Source organism: Schistocerca serialis, chromosome 11 (genome assembly GCF_023864345.2).
Source record: "Schistocerca serialis cubense isolate TAMUIC-IGC-003099 chromosome 11, iqSchSeri2.2, whole genome shotgun sequence".
Lineage (NCBI taxonomy): Eukaryota > Metazoa > Arthropoda > Insecta > Orthoptera > Acrididae > Schistocerca > Schistocerca serialis.
In genome coordinates, this window is record NC_064648.1 from 52,539,531 (window position 1) to 52,560,752 (window position 21,222).

Below are 21,222 nucleotides of genomic sequence, written 5' to 3' on the forward strand. Positions count from 1 at the left end.
GAGAATCAACGCATAGATAAGTTGAATTATACACTACTTGTGTTGCACAAATGACTTAAATTCATTACCAAACAATGATACCTGAAAGGCACTTAAGACACAGAATGCGTCAAATGTAGTTTCCCAGCAACGGTTTGTGAAAGGTAATGTTTAATTATGCCCAGTTCTAAATGAAGTTAAGAGCCAATCAATTTTCAAACAACAGTAGCAGCATCACTTTCATATGGATGAATAAGAATTACTTACGGTTCTGCAACGAAGGGCAGATGCATTGATTGTTCTAATTACACGGTGATGGGCTAACTGCTCTTGTCACTGCGACAGTTACTGGCCAAGTAATATAGTATTATTTCTTAATTGTAGTTGCGCCTCTACTGGATCTAACTCTATTCAAATGTGTAGGCAGAATTCAAACGAGTTATTCCCACAAAACTTGGTTGTAGTTACCCTTATTACAAATGGTAAATGTCCAAATGGACATAATTCTGATACAACACCACAGAAATGAATAAATGTATGCATGGATCCATGGTTGTACCAGTTTTCTGTTAGACAATCCTATGTTGCTGGCAGGTGATAATGAAAATTCTGCTAGCCTCTTTTACCCTGGTTATCTGCTAAAAAATGCATGTAGTCATTGGTTCTCATTCTCAGTAAGCAAGGAGGAATAGAGACAACTGCTCAATGACATGCCTTCTTACACTACTGCTAATGCATGACAGTCATCCTGTACTGCTTGAGAAATTCTGTAGTCACATATCATTGCAGTTATTTTCTTAACCCTTCCCTGTTATTCCTGTCCCTACTACCATGCCTCTGAATCTGTTCTGTTGCGTAATTTTATACTTAAGTGGATTTTGGATCCTGGCGCAGGTCAGTTATGACTCTCGTTTACGACTAAGCATTAGGAGATGGGATGCTAATATGTATTAGTATGTTTCTATTGTATAATTTTGTCATTTTGCGTATTTCGTTGCATGGGAGAGCATTACATTCCACTTAGTTAAGGGCCAAACCAATGACGTACGATTTAACAATCAGTATCAATTAAGTGCATGAAACAAGACTTAACAAAACAATGATAGTGTTACAGTTGTCTTAATGATATTAGTTTATTGTGGATATATAATCAGTTTGTAATGTATCCTTCAATAACTTTGTAATTTTGACTTTTATACTACAAACTGCAGACATTATAGGAAAAGTAATAAATCTTATCAATATTATTGAGCTAAACCTCCTTTTGTATTGAAATACCCAGCCAGCCTTCGCTGATGCACCACTTTGATGCAGTGTTACAGTCTTTCATGATCTGCGATGCTAGACCTTCACAACTGGTAACAACATTTGGCCCCAATGATGTCATTCCCAACCACAATACTCCATTACTCCCCACAGGCATCACCATTGCAGCAACCTAGCCACTGCCCAGCTGATGCATCTTGACAGCCCTCGTGCTGTCCCTGCTGGCTCAGTATATGGTCGGCCCACCTGTCGCCTCTGCACTACCACACCACTGTACCAGTGCATCATCTCAGTTGGTTGAATATGTTGCCAATTCGACCCGTAAATTATTGTACTATTATCTGCAACTTCTTAAATACTTCTGAGTTTCCTATTCCTGTTCACTTTTTTACTACATTTTAGAAATTCTTTGTTTCCGCTATTAGAATGTTGCATCCCTTAGCAAGAGCTACCCATCCAAAGGAGAATTTTCAAACACTAAACTATTACTTATGTAATTTTTAAATAATTAGCCTGCTGCTCTGAAGGGGGAGTGAAGAGTGCGTGGTAGACTGACAGACTGAGTGGGAAACACTTTATGAAATATGTTTCACTGCAGACCTGGGGCTAGGCAGGGGCAGGTTCTGTACCAGTTAACACTGTATATGCCTTGTTTACTTTCATACCATTCTGACAGTGAGGATGCTGATGGGATGACACTTCCAAGAAGCATCACTTGTGAGGAAAAGCTTCTAGAAAACTATCCAGCAACCAATCAGACAGCTGTTAATGGTCACATAGGGCCATAGGGCACAGCTGGGATCAATTTGGCTAACTCTTGGCAACCAGCTTTCAGTCTGATCAGAGGTGCCCTTCCATCCTATTCTCCAGCACTATGCCTCTCAGTCTGTTAGTGGCTTTAGGGCTAAAGTCCTGATGTAAACACCTGTCAGTTGTTTCAAAGCCCTCTCCATTGTTGTTTCTTTATACAATGTGCTTGATTTCCACGTACTTCTAGATCCTCATCCTACAACTGACTTGTACTTGAAAATTCTTGTGCAATAGTTTATTCTGTCGTGATTAGCTTAGGTTATTATTTAAATAGGTGCAGTTACACTCTTTAATTTATGGGTATGTACAGTGTTTATGTAGACTCAGTTCTTTGGGTGGTTTTCCACTCTACCACTGCTTACATCTCGTGTACCAGAGAAATGCTATATGACCCATCTTTAGCTGATGCATATAGATATTCAGTCCATATTGTGTACCTTTTTTAACATGTTACTACAAATTTTACTGTTTCTTAGATATTCATAATATGTATAGTCGCCATACTTAGTAGTGTATTGTCAGATTCATCTGAATATAAGGCTATTGTGCAGAAGGGCAGTTTTTCTTTCCTTTTATTGGAAAATAATATTTAATACAAATGTATGTGGATGTTGCCCATTATGAATAATCTATACAGCAGTTGCAGATGTCCTATCATGAGAAAGAAGGAAATCTAATCATATCACTATGAAGTGTCATAGGTAAAGTGTAGCAAAACAGAACAGTGCCAATCACTTAGTTATAACTATCTCCAGTTGTTATGCATATGATGTGATATACTAAACCACTTTCACCAATAACAGATAGGTAGGACATCAAAAATAAAAACAATCATTCTGAAATAAAAAAATGAAGCAAAAGCACACATTTCCAAAAACCTCATGTTTATTTACACAAATTAAGAAAAATATCCACAGTAGAAACATCTTTGAATATAGCACAAGAAATATTTAGTACTCGCATTCTGAGCTGTCCCAAGTGTTGTTGTTGTGTATACAAATACCTATTTCATTTTGTGTAGAACTTATACATTATTAAATGCTGCCATCATGTTGAATGCACATGACGCAGTAAGTAGAATACGGGTCTATAAGCAGACCAGAGATTAACAAGGAATTATTCTACTAAACAGATGGGTTGCAAACATATAAATCCAAAGACATAAGGACTTCAGCAAAGGGCAAGTTACAGTCGCATTGCAGCTGGGAACTAGCACCTCAAAAGTGATGAAGCTGGTAGGATGGATCTATGCTACTGTTGTGAACATCTGTGGAAAGTGGATGAAAGGTGATAAATCTATAACCTTATGAAAAGTTGTAATACATCTACACCATCACAAATCATGGAGATCAGAGGCTTGCTGCTCTGTAAAGCTGGACATGTGGCAATATCCAATGATGGTTAACAACGCTGGAGCAGCAATACTAGTTTTTGAACTCAAAATTCAATGTACATTCTTCAACGTGTGGCTCTGCAACATATGGTCACTGTATGTTTCCATACCCATCCACCAAAATTTTCAATTGCAACTGCAGTGGGCAAGTGATCATGGAGGCTGGAATGAAGGTCAATGCAAATGTCAACGAACAGGATGGGTGACATTTCCTGTCACATCAGGTCAGTTGTCACTTCCAGATATACTATTATCTAGGTGAATGACATAGGGTGTCACTTGGGCTCCTTTGGGACATCTGGTAGTAATTTAAGGAAATGTGAAAGTTGCAGACTATGTGACCTTTATTGCAACTGCATAGATTCTTTCATTCCTGATGTGCTGTCCCATGGTGAAGGAATCTTTCAGCAGGACAACTGTCCTTGTCACATGTGCAGAAGGGTTCCACAGTGGTCTGAATAGCATGGCAACTAACACTGATGTCTCGACCACACCATTTAGATGATCTGAACGTGTGGAATACAATCTTGCTACATATATCCAGAAACATGTAAACGATATGTCAAGTCCACATCATGTAGAACTGTCGATGTATTGTGTTCCAAAGGTGGACAAACATGCTAGTGAGCAGGTTGCTATATTTGTTGTTACGTTTACTAATGCAGGATTAGTACTAACAGAACATAAATGTACACACTATTAATGACACATACAGCAATTCTCTCGAGAAAACATAGCTTAGTAAAATAATTGCCACAATCACGTTTCTCCAGTGTTGAGTTTACTAACCTGAGTGAAGGAAGTGCTATTAATATACTTTTGCTGTCACTGTTTCTAAAATGCAGAGTTACAAGTATTACATTATGACTATGTTTGGAATAATAAGCAACAAGTCATCACATTTCCTTGGCCTTATACTGAATATTGTATGGTACTTATGATTATTGACAAAGGTAAGAATTTATCACAATTCACAATCTTCTTGTGTCAAGATTGATGGGAAAAAGTAGCAGTGTTAATGACAAAAAGACATTTGATTCATGTTTTTGGATTATTTAGTTATAGAATTTCTTAACATCTCAAGCTGCAGATATGGATTTTTATATTGTCAAATTATCTGTTACCACTCTATAGTACACACTGCACGTTTTTTCACGATTATACCACATTTAATGATATTTCACAGGCATTACAATTTACTATCCCCATGCTACAACCATTACTTTATAGGCCTTGAGGGAACCAACCAGGAAAACCTATTTGCGTAAACTAACAACTACTTGTAGTTTCTTTCTGATGTGAAGTAATGTATGTGTATTGAGAAAATCCATTTGAGTGAAACTTTTGTCACAGATATCACATTTGTGAGGTCCTCTTCCAATGGGTTCCAATGCATGTGTCTTGAGATCACCTGATCTAGCAAATGATTTGCCCCAAGTATCACATTTGTGTGACCTTTCTCTGATGTGTATGAATGTGTGTCTTGAGATCGCCTGACCTAGCAAAAGCTTTCCCACAAATCTCACATTTGTGAGGTTTCATTCCAGTGTGAATTAACAAATGTCTTTTGAGATGACATGACTGGGTAAACGATTTGTCACAATTCTCACATTTGTGAGGTTTCTTTCCACTGTGAATTAACGTGTGTTTCTTGAGATCACCTAAGATAGTAAAAGATTTCTCACAAATCTCACATTTGTGAGGTTTCTTTCCACTGTGAATTAATGTGTGAGTCTTGAGATGACCTGACTGGGCAAACGATTTGTCACAAACCTCACATTTGTGAGGTTTCATTCTAGTGTGAATTAATACGTGTTGCTTGAGATTGGCCAACATAGTAAAAGATTTTCCACAAATCTCACATTTGTGAGGTTTCTTTCCAGTGTGAATTAATATATGACTCTTGAGACTGCTTGATAAAGTAAAACATTTCCCACACACCTCACATTTGTGAGGTTTCTTTCCGGTGTGAATTAATGTGTGAGTCTTGAGATGACCTGACTGGGCAAACGATTTGTCACAAATATCACACTTATGAGGTTTCTTTCCAGTGTGAATTAATACATGTTTCTTGAGATCGCCTGACACAGTAAATGATTTCCCACAAATCTCACATTTGTGAGGTTTCTTTCCAGTGTGAATTAATATATGTTTCTTTAGATGACCTGACTGGGCAAACGATTTGTCACAAATCTCACATTTGTGAGGTTTCTTTCCAGAATGAATTAATACATGTTTATTGAGATTGCTAAACAAAGCAAAAGATCTCCCACAAATCTCACAATTGTGAGGTTTCTTTCCAGTGTGAATTAGAATATGAGTCTTGAGATGACTTGACTGGGCAAACGATTTGTCACAAATCTCACATTTGTGAGGTTTCTTTTCAGTGTGAATTAATACGTGTTTATTGAGACTACTCGACAAAGCGAAAGATTTCCCACAAATATCACATTTGTGAGGTCTTTTTCCGGTGTGTATGAAGACATGTCTTTTGAGATCACCTGACCTAGCAAACAATTTGCCACAAATACCACATTTGTCGGTTCTTTTTGCAGTAAGCAGATTAGCCTGGGCACTGATATTAACAGCTGTTGATAAAGTTCCATAATGACTTGTTTTCTCTGCATTATTTGTCATATGTACGTTACTCATGTCATTAGAGGACTTCTTTGAAGCTTTCCAAGTTTCCTCATATGAAGATTGCTCATTATGTTCTGCAACAGAAACTTCTGGCTCACTATCCAAGAAGATAATGCTTTGATGCTCATCACTAAAGCCGTATTTTCCATGGTTGCCAACAGTCAAATTTTGATAATTCTCACTCATTCTCAAATGTTTTTTCAAACTAACATTACTGTGAAACACCTCACCACACCACTCACAAACATACGAAGGTGGTTGTGTGCCATCAATGTGCATAAACACGTGCATTATGAGTCTGTATTTTGAAAGAAAGCTCTGTTGGCAGAAATTACAGCTATATACACGTAATTCCTTTTTCCTCATACTACAGTCATATTGGGTGGCAACTGAGCATTCTTTATGAATAACCCCATCTTCTGTATCGGTACCAAACTCGTGTGTTGACTTTTCCATGTCTATCACCAACTCATCGTGGACCAGTCTATGGTGACAATTTTCTTCACATGATACGCCACAGCTTCCACCAGTACTCTGAGTCAATCTGAAGAATGAGGAGGAGAATGTTAAATATTGATATACATACAACAAAGAAACAATATTTGAGTGTCCATAAATCCAGTACTATAAGCTGCAAGTCATAAAAGTACATACAAAATTACTTTTTCAGTAACTCTCAGTGATTTAAAATTATAATATTCCACAAGAAGGAAGGAATTGAAGAAGTAAAAGTGGTTTAAAACGAAAATAACAAGAGGGAATTCAATAATGGTTAATGCGAGTCACTGACAATTTGATCTGAAATTTTTAGATAAGAATTAAAATAATTCACTTTCACGTATTAGAATATTTTAAAAATACAATGTTACATCAATTTATTAAATGTATTGAAATGTATGTTACACATTTTAATTCAAGGTTCTTGAGTTCAAGGTAATTAAGATTTGGTTAAAAGAAATAATTTTTAAATGTTTCTTTTTGCAAACACTTTCACCTTTGGAAATGATAAATTAATTCACCTCGTAAACAGATGTTGTTTCGTATGATTCCCCATGAGTCAAGAACTAGTGCAGGCTTCATTGTTTTGATTAGGTATCTAGTATGGATGTTAATCAGGTGGTAATGACTGCTCATGAACAAGAATCGATGTCACATCAATGAAGGGAAAAAAATTTGCATACTGATGAATGAATGTAAATGACACACCTGCAGATGGTTTTAATCCACGACTGTATTTTTGGCACTGCAACTCATATGAAGCCTTGCACAACTGGAGATACTGTCTGAAAAGAATATTTGCAGTGAGCCTTTTTGAAAAATTTTACATCTTCCCAACGTCTGGTCACCTGACATTGCAGAACACCGTTGACTGAAGGACACACATAAATTGCCACATTATCTCCTATTAAACACTGCAGGCTGATGCTACATATTGAATGGCATTCATAACAGCTGATGGATGAGCTACCCCCATAGTATCTGGGTCCCATTATTCCACCTGCCACAAACCCTTTAACCCAGAACAGAACTGTCATGACTTTCAGGTCCCCAGTATGTGCATCATGTTGGACATGAAAGATTACGAAGTACTGAAGGTGTGCATTGTCCCTTGTTTTCTTTTGTTCTGACTGTAACTTTTGACTGTTTTGCATTTTTTTGGGTATATAGTTTTGTTTGGCGTGGTATCTGGTAAATTTCGAGTGTTTTTAAACTCTTAACTGGGATCACGCGATTTTTTTTAATGTAACTGGTTTCATGGTGTGTGTCAGATTCCAGAAGTTGACAACTGAATCACTAAATATTGTAACTTTTTTTAACTCAATTAGTTACAGCATGTATTTTCATACATATCGAAGTGAGGTAACAGAATATACATAATGAAGAAAGAAATAAAAAAATATACAAGTAAGGCTTCAAACAATTACTTTTCTATTTCTCAAATTAGTAGAAATAAAACTTACAATTAGAATTTTATGCTGTGCCAGTCAACCATAAACAAACGAGAATAAGAAACAGATTATCTGGAAAACTTCAACAATACATAAATTTTGATGTTAATTACTTATCAATTGTTTTAGAGACCTCCACGTAAGCATTGTGTACATACTGGGTACTTGTGTCATATCCTTAATCTTTACCGCACAACATTTTTTGTGGCAGGTACATTCATGAACTATTCATGCAGTGATGATGGAAGTGCGCATGTATTTTATCAACACACATACTACAGCTTGGACAGTGACACTGCTGATGGTTTGCACCACATTTGATAAAATTTTTGGCACTATAGCTGTCACCTCTACTCTATTCCTCCTCCTCTCGATTCTCAAACCAAAGATCTGTCATTATGAACAAAAATCGTTTCTTATATTCTATCTATCTACTCCTGTACCCCTCTATCCAACAACTACTCAGGTTGGGAGATTAATGGGACTTCGCCACCTTTAGTCGGTCTTTCAGCTGAAACTGGTTGCGAAGTGCCATTGCATATGTAGGCTAGTATTACAATGGGATTGCCACTCCCAAAGACTACACCCCCCCCCCCCCCCCAGGACAGAATTAATGTACTGAAACTGTCTGCGTCCAGTGTAACCCATGGGAGACTGCGAATGTCTGCAAGTGTTTGCAAGCTGTGTAACTGAGGTGGAACATGGGGACCAGCCCAGTATTCATCTAGTGGGATGTGGAAAACTGCCTAAAACCCACATCCAAGCTAGCCAGCACACTGGCCCTTTGTTGTTAATCCACTGGGCGGATTTGATATGGGGTTGGCGCGCCTACACAAAACCAGGAAGCAGGGCAATAGTTCTCTTGGCTACCCAGGCAGGTCGTTTCTTACACCACCGTGAAAATATTACTAAGGAAAGATGCATTTGATGCCAGGGTTGGAGAATGCTGTGAATACAAGCAAGCCTACTAAAGCTTTTATCTCAGAAATATCAATATCCTGCAAAGAAGGTATGTTTTTCTGAACATTTTTATATTATCAAGATCTTGTTTCATCACTGTTGACTCGCATCTAAAATACTTTGAGGGAAAAGCACACCTGATTTCTTGTGCAATGTCTCTATTTCTACTGAACACATTAGCACATTAACACTAAGTCACAGGGCAGGAATCTGCAAAGCAATGTTACATTGTCTAGCACAAACATTGCTTGGGTCATGCATTTCTCCATTTGAGTTTCCCCTACCATAAAAGTAGGAATCATGATAACAGAGGACATAGTCGTATCATTATCATTTCCACCACAACCACTACTACCACTACCACAACCACAACCACAACCACCACCACCACCACCACCACCACCACCACCACCACCAATTTCTGAATCTGTATCACCAATTTCCATCATGCAATCTTAATGAATATTACAGTCACCCAGACCTTCATAAATCATTTATCCAAAACATACATTGAAGTACGGTTCTTACTTTCAGAACTCATGGATTATGATGGTGATTTGGGTTGATTATGATTATGATTATTCGTTTGTGGGGCGCTCAACTGCATGGTCATCAGCACCTGTACGAAGTCCCAATTTTTACACAGTCAATTTTTTTACACAGTCCAATGTAGCCACTGTCATGAACAATAATGATGACGACGACGACATAATTAGGACAACGCAAACACCCAGTCACTGGACAGAGAAAGCCCCAACCCAGCCAGGAATCGAACCTGGGACCCCATTATCCAGAAGCACCAATGCTAGCAACTAGACCACGAGCTGCAGACAGAACTCGTGGAGAATAATAAGTCCATTCAGGCTGGCTTGAATGGTTATAGATGTGGCACACACAGCATATTGTAAAAGACACTGACAGAAGTCACCATAATTATTACACTGTGATTAACAATAATAAACACAAGCTGATGATAAAAACCCCTGCTGAGTAGCAGTCATAGAACGAGTGTATCTCTGCAAAACGTCATAGCAACTTTATTATGAATTTACTGAGGGTAAAATTGTTTGCACAGCACCCTGTTTCCATAACAAGAAGTCGATCCAAGGCATTTTACGTGATTATAATTAAACTGACAGTGTTCTGGGTGCTGCAGTGTGGGCTCTATACTTTGCAGGATGCTTTAACATTGTAAGATCTTCATTTACTTGTATCCTCACTGAGTACACTGAAAAATAATTTTTCACTTGCCGCCACCAGGTGAAAATATGGCGCTATAAGCAGTGAGAATGAGGTATCAGTGGAGGAAAAAAGACGAGAAACGATCAGACCAATGATAATGGTGGTTCTGGTACGTTTATTAGCATATGACCAGAAGTTACGTGTTCAAAATGGTCTAATGACTGCTACATGGTGTATCCATGACATGACTTGGTTAATAGTTGCCTACAGCATATCCACTGTAATCAGGTTGATTCTTATCATATGGTATCCTTCTCATCAGGGTTATCTGGATACATCCTGAATACTTTTTCACAGATCCCAACATCCACATGTCACATGAATTTATGCCAGGGGATCTCGAAGGCCACATATCTTGAAACTGCCTAGATATAATGTGGGTCATACCAAATGTTTCATGAAACCAATCATTCACTACACAACTGACATATCATGCCACCCCATCAATATAATTATGCAGACACCTGTGTTCTTGAAATGTTGGAATCATATTGCATAACAAGGTCCTTATAAAGTTCAGATGTCACTGTACACCAAACAGGTCCACGACTGAGAATGAAGGGTCTAGTTAAATCATGCCACAGTCATGTAAGCTGAGTGCAGTGGATGTTCCTGCACAAGACTTGGGAGGACAACCCCATATGTGACAGTTCTGTGCATTCACAGCCTGGTGCAGAGTAAAATATGCATTATCGATCCAAAGAATATTCCCAGCCAAAAGTCACCATTTCCATGCATGCCAAAAATGAAGGCAAAGTCACAGCATTGTAACCTATCTTGGGGCTTCTTTAGCAGCACATTCTGAGCCACATCGAGATACTAGTGTAAAATGTGCCACAAAATATTTTTAACTGTTGACTGGGGGAAGGCACAGTCAGAGGCAGTGTGTGTGTGTGTGTGTGTGTGTGTGTGTGTGTGTGCGCGCGCGCGCGCTGGGGAAGGGGGGGGGAGAGGGGGAGAGGGAGAGGGGGGGAGGGAGGGAGAGGGAGAGAGAGGGGGAGAGAGGGGGGGGGAGAGAGAGAGAGAGAGAGAGAGAGAGAGAGAGAGAGAGAGAGAGAGAGAGAGAGAGAGAGAGAGAGAGAGAGAGAGAGAGAGAGAGAGAGAGGGGGGGGGGGGGAGAGAGAGAGAGAGGGGGAGAGAGAGAGAGAGAGAGAGAGAGAGAGAGAGAGAACGAACTCTAGCACCTAGTGCAGAATTTGAGCCATCTGCTATATGGTCGGCTGTAGCTAAAAGCAACTTCAACAACAGCTATGGGAATTTGCTGCACCGCTTAATTCATGTATTACTTCAAATTTGATTGTATTCCTTAACACATTTATTGACATGGGGCCTCTTCTCAGCCATTTATTTCAATGATATTCCTGCAAAGCAGTGCTGCTGTTCTGATAAAACTACTGTACCACCTGTGCACAAGTTTCTTCTCAATAGGCACTTCGGTTCTTATAGAAGGTTTAAACATTGTTAACTGGGTGTATATCCAGACAAGATAAAATTCCCGGATTTAACAGTTAGAAACGCGTTGTTTAGGGTGAAAAACTGTTCACTGGGTGGAAGTACATTTTCCCATGTTAAAATACGATATCGTTTCCCTAGGAGCTGTAAACCTTACCAATCCCTTTAATGGTTTTGGGTTTATAAACCTGTTTAGAACTTTCTGGAAGTTTAAGAATCTCAACCTAGCAAAAATCAAAGCGTTTCTGAAAGATCTTTGATGCGTGGAAACATGTATACTACATATTTTTGTATGACGAAAGTATGAACACAAATTCCAACAATTACATCACAGTAGCTTCCAAAGCACCGCAATCAAGATTGTGACGTGCTTTCATCAGCCAAGCATAGCTCGTGTCACATGGTTTAAATTAGTATACAGCAGTGCAACTACAAGAAAAGCAAAGTTTTCGTATATAATATTGACTTTCTAAAAGTTTTTGCTGTTTTCCGAGGGTGTGGTTAGGCAGCTTAATATTTGCAGCAGCTTAATATTTCTAACAAGCACGATTATAAATTTCACTGATGTGCACCAGACACTTAGTGGGTTACGTGGCTGAATACTTGTTCTGTAGCGCACTGAATTTTCCCATAGCAAAGCCAGTTGAATGTGAAATCGATCAAGAACTCACTATGCTCTTATTTTTGAAAGTTACTGTTGATGACCATGCAGCTTTTCCCTGGAATAAATTATGACTAACTGACAACCTAAGCTGCCGACAGGTGTTGTTGATATACCTCAATGTCCAACAGTAACTGTTCTTTCGAGAACAAGTTACTGTCGTCGTATATATAGTTAAAGGCTACCCAGCCATTGACCTTCATCTGTGCAAATGCGCACGGGTTGCCCAAACTCTTACCGGAATCGCCAAAGCGTGCACGAGTAATGAGTGGGTAGGCAAATGTCTATAAGGTACTATACATATGTAGAATTGTGGACAGTTGGAAATGTGAGTCTCACGGGAGGCGTGCAAGGGATAAGTCCCTGCAGTCGCGCTATTCATCTGTGTCCTCGGTGGCTCAGATGGATAGTGTGTCTGCCATGTACGCAGGAGATCCCGGGTTCGAGTGCTGGTTGGGGCACACATTTTCAGCTGTCCACATCGAGGTATATCAACAACACCTGTCGGCAGCTTAGGTTGTCAGTTAGTCATCATTTATTACAGTGGGTATTGCACAATTTTATTATTTGGCAGAGCCACATGATTGCCAATGGTGGCAGGCATATTGAACATGTCATAACCTAAATCCGAATATTTGTAGTGAAGTTTCCATGTTGAATGAAGTGTGTGAACGTTGTAGAATGTAACTAATTTACCATTTTTGATATAATTCAATAATTGTCACCTTTTATGTTTCCTAAGTGACAGTCTGGGCACTGCACTAAGGGCTGCATATCCATCACTGCTACCTGTGTTTTGACTGAGCAGTTCAATTATATATGTTGGTTTGGCTTTCTGCCCAAGCTGAAAGTGGGGTTATTTTCTTTGTCATAATGCATAGTAAGCTCAAGTCACTGAATGTTGATCATCCTTCCCCCACAGTATCACTCTCTCATTCTTTCATGGAAACAATTTGTGGTCAAGAGAAAATTTAAGGGTCCACTGACTGAAGCTTTCCGCTTTTGGTGAGGTTTTTTTACTGGATAGTGTACATCATCCATGTACACACACTTTAGAACTATTTACTCTAATTGTCTCATTAAATATGTTTACTTTGCGACTGATCAAAATGTTTGCAGATAATCACTTTATTGGTTAGTAGTATTAACTGCTCAGGACGTTACACACTGTTTCAATGAATTACAAATTAAAGTTTTATTCTTAAACAATGAAATGGGCTTCTATCCAAATTTCCAAGTCAGCAGGTTAATGCATAGTATTCAATCCTACTAATTTCTGTGCTCTGTCTTCATAAAATATTTGCCTGTTTGGTACTCACGTAGGAACTTTCTTATACAACTGCTGTCAGATAGCACATGTTATACAGCATAGAAGTCTAGAATCTTTTAGATATTGCTCAGAAGACTGAAGCTTTCATGATCTACAGATGGGAAGTTCTATCTGCTTCAGAGTCGTCTGTACACAACTAATAAGACCATTACAGACTGAATTTAACAAGCACTGCTCAAATGTAACATTCTCATACAGGTGTTCAGTGCATTCCAGCAATCGGTGTACAGAGTAGAGTTATGCTTTTTAAATTCAGGCTGGAAGTAACTCAGTGCTTCTTGGATTCTGTGACACAGGTAAGCCACATGCTGACCAAACTTTCAACATGATTTTACTTACAGCTGGTAACACAAATTATAGTAACTATACAGTAATGTACAGTCCTTTCCTGGTTTCATGATATTACACTATATTACATTAATACTTGAGCCCCAGATAATGAACATGACATTTTGTAATGTGGAACTTGTCAGTTTAACATTAGATTTCTTTACACAATGTATTTTTTTTTTTTTTGAAATTACTATTTCATATTTAAAAACTCGTCTACTGAGTACACAATGTCGTCATTCATAAATTATTTTGGTTTGTTTTAAGATGCTGATTGTCTGTCAGTCTGTTAATGCTACCTGGTATTGCTTTTGCCAAGTAAAACCTTGTATTTCCTAATGAACACCTGGATCTTAGTTTCTCTACAACATTTAAAAAATTATTATTAAAAATACTTCTTACTTCTGTTTTTTGTTAAACTTTTCAATGAGTTTGAATAGTTTTAATTTTATTACCAGAGATGCTAATCAGAGACATAATGCACAAATTTCATGACTTTTTAACAACTTTTCTTAATACAGTGCTACAGTTTTGTAATGTTTGGGTCTTTCTGGATAATTCCTCCTGGTTGTAAAATGAATTTCGATTTTCTGTATACAACTTATTTTTATCTCTTTAATAAATCACAGCTTTCAGATTATTTCTGATGATTATGTTGTGTTGTTTCCTTACAGAAATTATTTTCACATTAAATTTGAAATTAGCATCAGGTTCCCTGTAGATCTCATCCCATTCTGTTGCTAGCTATGCAATTGTTAAATTGAATGTACTATTTTGGAGGACTGTTCTGCATTACTTGCATGGAACTACATCGTATAACTAACTGTGCATCATGATCATAAGCACCATTCTCAAAAGGAAAAGTATTTATTTGATTAAATTTGTATTCAGTCTATAAAATATATCTCCGAGTGCTGCTTTCCTGTACTACCTATGCAGCAAAATCAATAACTGATGTCAAATTGAAAGAACCAAGTAATACTTCAAGGTCGTTCTTTTTATCAGATTCTTTCAGAAAATCTACACTGCAAACCCCACAAACAATAATTAGCTTGTCTCCAACTGCCCGATGGAAAAAAAGAAGTCATTGGAAATTTCTGAAAGGGAACTTATACACAGCTACAATTATAATGTTGCCATTTAGTTTAAGCTCACAGGCACATGCGTCTGCACGTTTTTAGTTTCCGAATTTTTCATACTGTCTTTAATTTTAACGTATGAAGTACCCTCCACTTGCCCACTTCCCTCCCTCTTGCCCCTCCCTTTCTCCTGTGCTTTTCTTCCCCATTCCCTCCCTTCCCCATGCCCTTCAGTGCCCCTTCCCTTCCCCTCAATGGTATCCTGCCCATCTTTTCTGCACTAAGGGACAGTCTCACAATCTTGTGTCCCATTTCTGCTGTTGAGCTGTGAAGTTCATATCGATTATGAAGATAGCAATGACACCTGACCACCTCCAAGTATTTCCATCTTGGTATAACAGCATTAAATTGAGTTACTTTTCTCTTCCAGCTCATATGGTATTTCCTCCTTCCTTGTTCTAGAACTTGGAATTTCTCCTTTATTCTGGAATTTTAACTGGCATCATCGATGACAATCAGACAGCCCTTGTTGAATAGACTCCATAAAGGTAAACACAAGGGTTCAAATACATCACTGTTGAGTTCTTCATGATAACCATTGGTTTTGGGGGATGTAAATAATAGCTTTTGGTAAAGCGATGTTCAGATCATCCTGCCTGCCAGACAGTAAGTGTGTTTCCTTTGCCATAGAGTACTTTCAATCAATCGTTGCTTTTTGAAGCTTGTCACATGTTTATTGCACGATTTTGTTTCAGCCACAGTTGATCAAAATAAATAATATGGAAACGATTATTTCTTTTCCTGACAACAGTATCCTATCCTCCCTTAGAGTGCATCTTTCATCTTTGCATTTGCTGTATGTATATGCCAAAGGTTTCAGAATTCTTCCTCTTGATAGGTGACCCCTGTGAAACCTATGTTACAATTTAAAATGTCACTTACATTTTGCCTTGTAGGATACTCGCCATGGTCATGAAATTTCAATATAGTACAATGAAGAAAATCTTTCTAGAGATCTTCGAAATCCGTTTCCTGGACACAGGTTTCCATCGACGGCACTTCTACAAATATTCTCAGTGACGTTTATGGTCAAACACCAGATGCCTATGTTGTAGATGCCTGCAGAGCTGATAAGATTTCGTCTCTTTTCCCTTTGTCTTTAAGGACATGAAGAAATTCACTTACCTTGTATGTAACAATCCTTGCTGGCTCTGTGTGTTTTGGAACCAAGTCATCTTAACTCAGAAATAAAAGCTGCAATATTAATAAATGGAAATCACTGCTCCCTTAGCAACCATATGCTTCTTTCTAGTGCACACAAGTGAATGTAGGGGAAGTGAGTGTCAATCTGCAAAGCATTGTCAACAGCAGAATGAATTCAAAAATGGCTCTGAGCACTATGGGACTTAACATCTTAGGTCATCAGTCCCCTAGAACTTAGAACTACTTAAACCTATCTAACCTAAGGACATCACACACATCCATGCCCGAGGCAGGACTCGAACCTGCGACCGTAGCGGTCGCGCGGTTCCAAACTGAAGCGCCTAGAACTGCTCGGCCACACTGGCCGGCGCAGAATGAATTAAGCAAAGCATTACCATATGACCTTGTCTGTCTGGTACCCACTGCTTATTATGCTACTCAGAAGGCACCTGCAGTGGAAATGACACTGTGGCAACGGTGTGAGCTTAGAAACATGGACCAAGCCAAAATAGGCCAAAGGGTGTTCGATGGAATTCAAAAAATTGAGGGAAGATGAAAGGTAATAAACTGGCATAACCCTCTCAACTACCACTTCTTGCTCCCTGATAAAGAAAAACACAAACATTATGCAAGGAAGCCATCTTGTTTCCTTTCACAAGTTACATGTGACAAGTTTTTGCAAGCCCAGTGTATGTCTTAGCCAAGTGATAGATGACGTAGGATCATTGTGCAAGGGTTTCACAATGCAGGCTGAGGATGTGATAGTTGGTGGAACAGGAACCAGTATTGACATGCATCAGGTCTACAGTATTGAGTATGAGCTCCTGAAAATAGCATCGGCTACGAATCTTACAAATGCAGTCTTGGTTTCTGCTTTCATGGAGTTAGTTTGCCCCAATTGAACAGCTTGGTCAATAAGGGAGGGAGGGACAGAGGGGGGCACAGGGAGTGACAGCAGGGGCAGGGAGTGACAGCAGGGGTAGGGAGTGACAGCAGGGGAGGAGAGGGAGGATGGGAGAGTGGCAGAGAACATAGGAAGGGACCTTCAGCCTGAGTTGCACAGGACAGAATGGGGATATGATAGAGGGGGGGGGGGGGAGGGGGAAGGAAAAGGATGAGAGGATCCTCCTGCCTCTTCCCTGTGCTTCTACTAGTTGTACATGTAGCACCACCTATTCCAAGTGCTCTCTGCTTTGCATTCACAGGAGTGACATTTCACTACAGTTCAGATGCATGTCATACTTCACTGATATGTGCATAAGCATCCAGCCATGAACACCACTCCATGGCCAGTGCTCCAACAGCTTTCATGAGGCACACTCTGTCTCATGCACCTAATGTCTCTGAGCCCATTATGTCATGTCACGTTACAACAACCAACATGTATGATGTGCTGCATATGCTGAAATTTTTTAAAATGCCTGTCCATACAATAAACATTTAAGAACTGATTTACCTATAACTCTCATGTTTTGTTACTACTGTATCAGTAGCAGGTTGTACTTTCCGTTTAAATATCAATGTGCAGCACTTGCATCTTGACAATGACTGTAGAAGACATCGACTGTATTTGAAACAAAAAAAGAGATCTCACTGCTAAGCATTCGATTTTCTATATTCAGTTAATTTACTTTATGTCCATGGCACGCTGTAATGGTGTGCTGATGATAAAGATATTGAAGCAACTTGCTGTTGTTGCTGTGATATTCTTGAAAATGTAATGGGAATACTGTTAGTAAATATGTGAAGAGCAACTGGCTCAAACAATTATCAGCCACACCACCTAAATGTCCTAATCGCACGAGCATAGAAATATTTAAGTTAATGGTGATGCCTGATGATATATATCTACGTGATTACTCCGCAATTCACGATAAAGGGACTGGCAGAGAGTCATCGAACGATAATTTTAACCTATTTCTCTACCATTCCACTCTCAATGCGTGCTGGGAAAACGAACACGTACATCTTTCCATGTGAGCTCTGATTTCTCGTACTTTACTATTATGATGATGATTTCTCCCTACGTAGAAAGGGACCATTTACATATTATCACACTGACGATAACATTCGTGTTTGAAATTTCACGAAAACGTCTTGCCATAGCGAAAAACGCTATTGTTTTAATTACCACCACCCCAGTTCATGTATCATATCCATAGCACACTCTCCCTGATTTGGCAATAATACAAAAAGAACTGCCCTTCTTCGATGTCCCACACCACATTGCAATACTCCACAAGAGAACAGATAAGCATAGTGTATGCCATTTCTTTAGTACACCTTTTACGTTTTGTAAGTTGTATGCCAACAAATTAATCTTTGGTTTGCTTCCTCCAGTGCATTATCTATAGGAATGTTATGATTTAATTTATTCATAAGTGTAATTCCTATGTATTTAGTTGAGTTCACAGCTTAGGTTTGTATGATTTATCATGTGAACATAATTTAGCGCATTCCTTTCCGTACTTCATATTTTTCATTATTTACAGTCAATTGCTATTTTTCACATCATACAGGTATCTTGTCTATCACTTCACAATTCGTTTTGATCATCTGATGACTTTACAATAAGGTAAATGAGAGCATAATCTGGAAACAGTCAAAGAGAACTGCTCAGATTGTCTCCCAAACCGTGTATGTAGATCAGAAACAACAGAGGGCCTATTACACTTCCTTGGGAAACATCAAATATTACTTCGATTACTTTCTGTGAGTTATTACGAACTGTGACCTTTCTGGTACAAAATCACGAACCAGTTCACACAACTAGGATGATACTCCAGGGGCACACAATGTAATAGGAAGTTACTTGTGAGGAATTGAGTCAAATGCCCTTTGAAAACAAAAAAATATGGAATCAATGTAATGTGGTCTGTCAATATAAGTCACTACTTTGCGAGAATAAACAGCTTGTTGTGTTTCACAACAATTATGTTTTCCAATTATGTGTTGGCTATTTGTAAATAAATCATATCTTCAAGGTAATTCATAATGTTCAAACTGATTATATTTTCCAAAATCCTAATGCACAGCGATGTTATTGGTACGGGTGTGCATTTCATCAGATTACTCCCATTTCCTTTCTTGGGTTCTGGTGTAATTTGTGCAACTTTCCTGTCTTCGGGTACCGATCTTTCTGCAGTTGAAGAGTTATATACAACTGCTAAGTATGGAGCTATTGTATCAGCATATTCTGAAAGGAACCTCAGTGGTGTACAATCTGGACCAGAGGCATTGCCTTTCTTAAGTGTTAAGCTACTCAACATTTAGGATACCCACTTCTAAGTTACTCATGTAGGCAGTTATTCTTGATTAGAATTCTGGAATGCTTACTTTGCTTTTCCTGTGAAGGAATTTAGCAAATCCGTCTTTAGTAACTCGCCTTAGTAGCAGTGTCATCAATAACAGTACCATTGTTATCGTGCAGGGAAGGCATTAATGCACCTTGTAAACTGTATACTTTACATACAACCAGAATTTCTTTGGGTTTTCTACCAGATTTGGTGACAGACTGTCGTTCTGAACACTATTAAAAGTCTCTCCCATAGAAGCTTGCGCTAAATTTGGAGCTTCTGAAAAACTTCGCCAATCTAGTGGATTTTGTGTTCTTTTAATTTTGGCATGTGTATTTCATTGCTTCTGCACCAGTGGTCTGACCTGTTTTGTGTCAGTACCACCTCTTATTAATTTATTTGACACATATCTCTCCGTTATTTTGGTGAGTTTCGATGTTACAGTATTTACTCTTGTGAACTCATCATGGGTCAACAACATTGTGGTCACTAATGCCTGTATCTGTTATGCTCCCTGTTTAGATGTCAAGTATGTTTTCGCAACCATTTACATTTTGAGTGAACTTCTGAATTCATTGTTCAAAATAATTTTCAGAGAAGCCATTCAGTGCGATTTCGGACGACGTTTTATGCCTACCACTGACATAAAACATTTATTTTCGCCAATATATCAAAGGTAGACTGAAGTCCCCACACCTATAATTGTACAAGTGGCATACCTATTTGAAATGACGCTCAAGTTTTCTTTGAGCTGTTCAGCAACTGTTTCATCCAAGTCAGAACGTCTGTAAAGGGGACCTACTAAATTGTTCCAGTTGGTAGGTATTAGCTCCACCCGTACTAGTTGTAATGTATAGGCTTTCACATTCAACGTCTTCGTGAGTTAAAATTCCCGGGCTGGAAGGCCATGGTCGATCTGTGAAACTACGACTTCCTGACGTTTCGTTGCCAACTGCGGGTAACAACTTCCGAAGTGAGTCGACAACTGGTTGCCAGGCCATGGAGGTCCCAACATTGCCCTTCCACGACTTGTTTCCAGTATGATAATGAGTTTCACGAACAAACAGAAGGCATGGCCACGGGTAGCCCTCCGTGTCCTGAGTCCAGCTGTTGCTAATCTTTTCACGGAATTTTTTGAACAGCAGGCGCTACAGTTTGGCACTAAAAGCCCTTTAAAGTGGTATTGGTATGTGTATGAGACTTTTGTGCTATGGAATCTCTGTGAAGAGGAATTTTATTGCTTCTTGGTGTACCTGAATGGTATTAATCCAAAGATATCATTTACTATGAAGAAAAAGAGAAATGGACAACTAAATTTTTTGGATGTATCAGTAACTAAATGGGCAGAAGGGAGTCTAGGGCAGAAAGTGTATAGAAAAGAAACACACACCGACCATAACCTGCAGGAGGACTCGAACCTTCATAGAAGAGAGGTATCATTAAAACATAAGTGGACAAAGCTAACAAGATCTGTGAGCCTGTTTGTTTGCAAGATGATCTAAATCGTTTGCAAACGGCTGTTAAGAAAAGAAAAATGGATACGCTGACAATGAGATAGATCGAGCACTTCATCCCAGACGAAAAGTGTGACAACATTAAGCAAGAACAACTGTCAGCTGGAAAAGTTTTTCT

At 38.8% G+C, this 21,222-nt stretch overlaps 1 protein-coding gene across 3 annotated transcripts in view; it reads right to left on the bottom strand.

Annotated features, from left to right (window-relative positions):
• Positions 1-2,940: 2,940 nt before the first annotated feature.
• The window catches only part of LOC126426723 (zinc finger protein 99-like), a 156,772-nt gene continuing 138,490 nt past the window's right edge, over positions 2,941-21,222 (bottom strand). For 2 of the 3 annotated variants that reach the window (XM_050088643.1, XM_050088644.1), the window contains one exon: positions 2,941-6,632. In XM_050088643.1, coding sequence (XP_049944600.1) covers positions 4,889-6,632 — 1,744 coding nt within the window. In that variant the 3' untranslated portion in view covers positions 2,941-4,888. Of the gene's footprint in view, positions 6,633-16,302; positions 16,440-21,222 lie in introns of those variants that run through there. The other variant, XM_050088645.1, reaches the window with a different exon arrangement.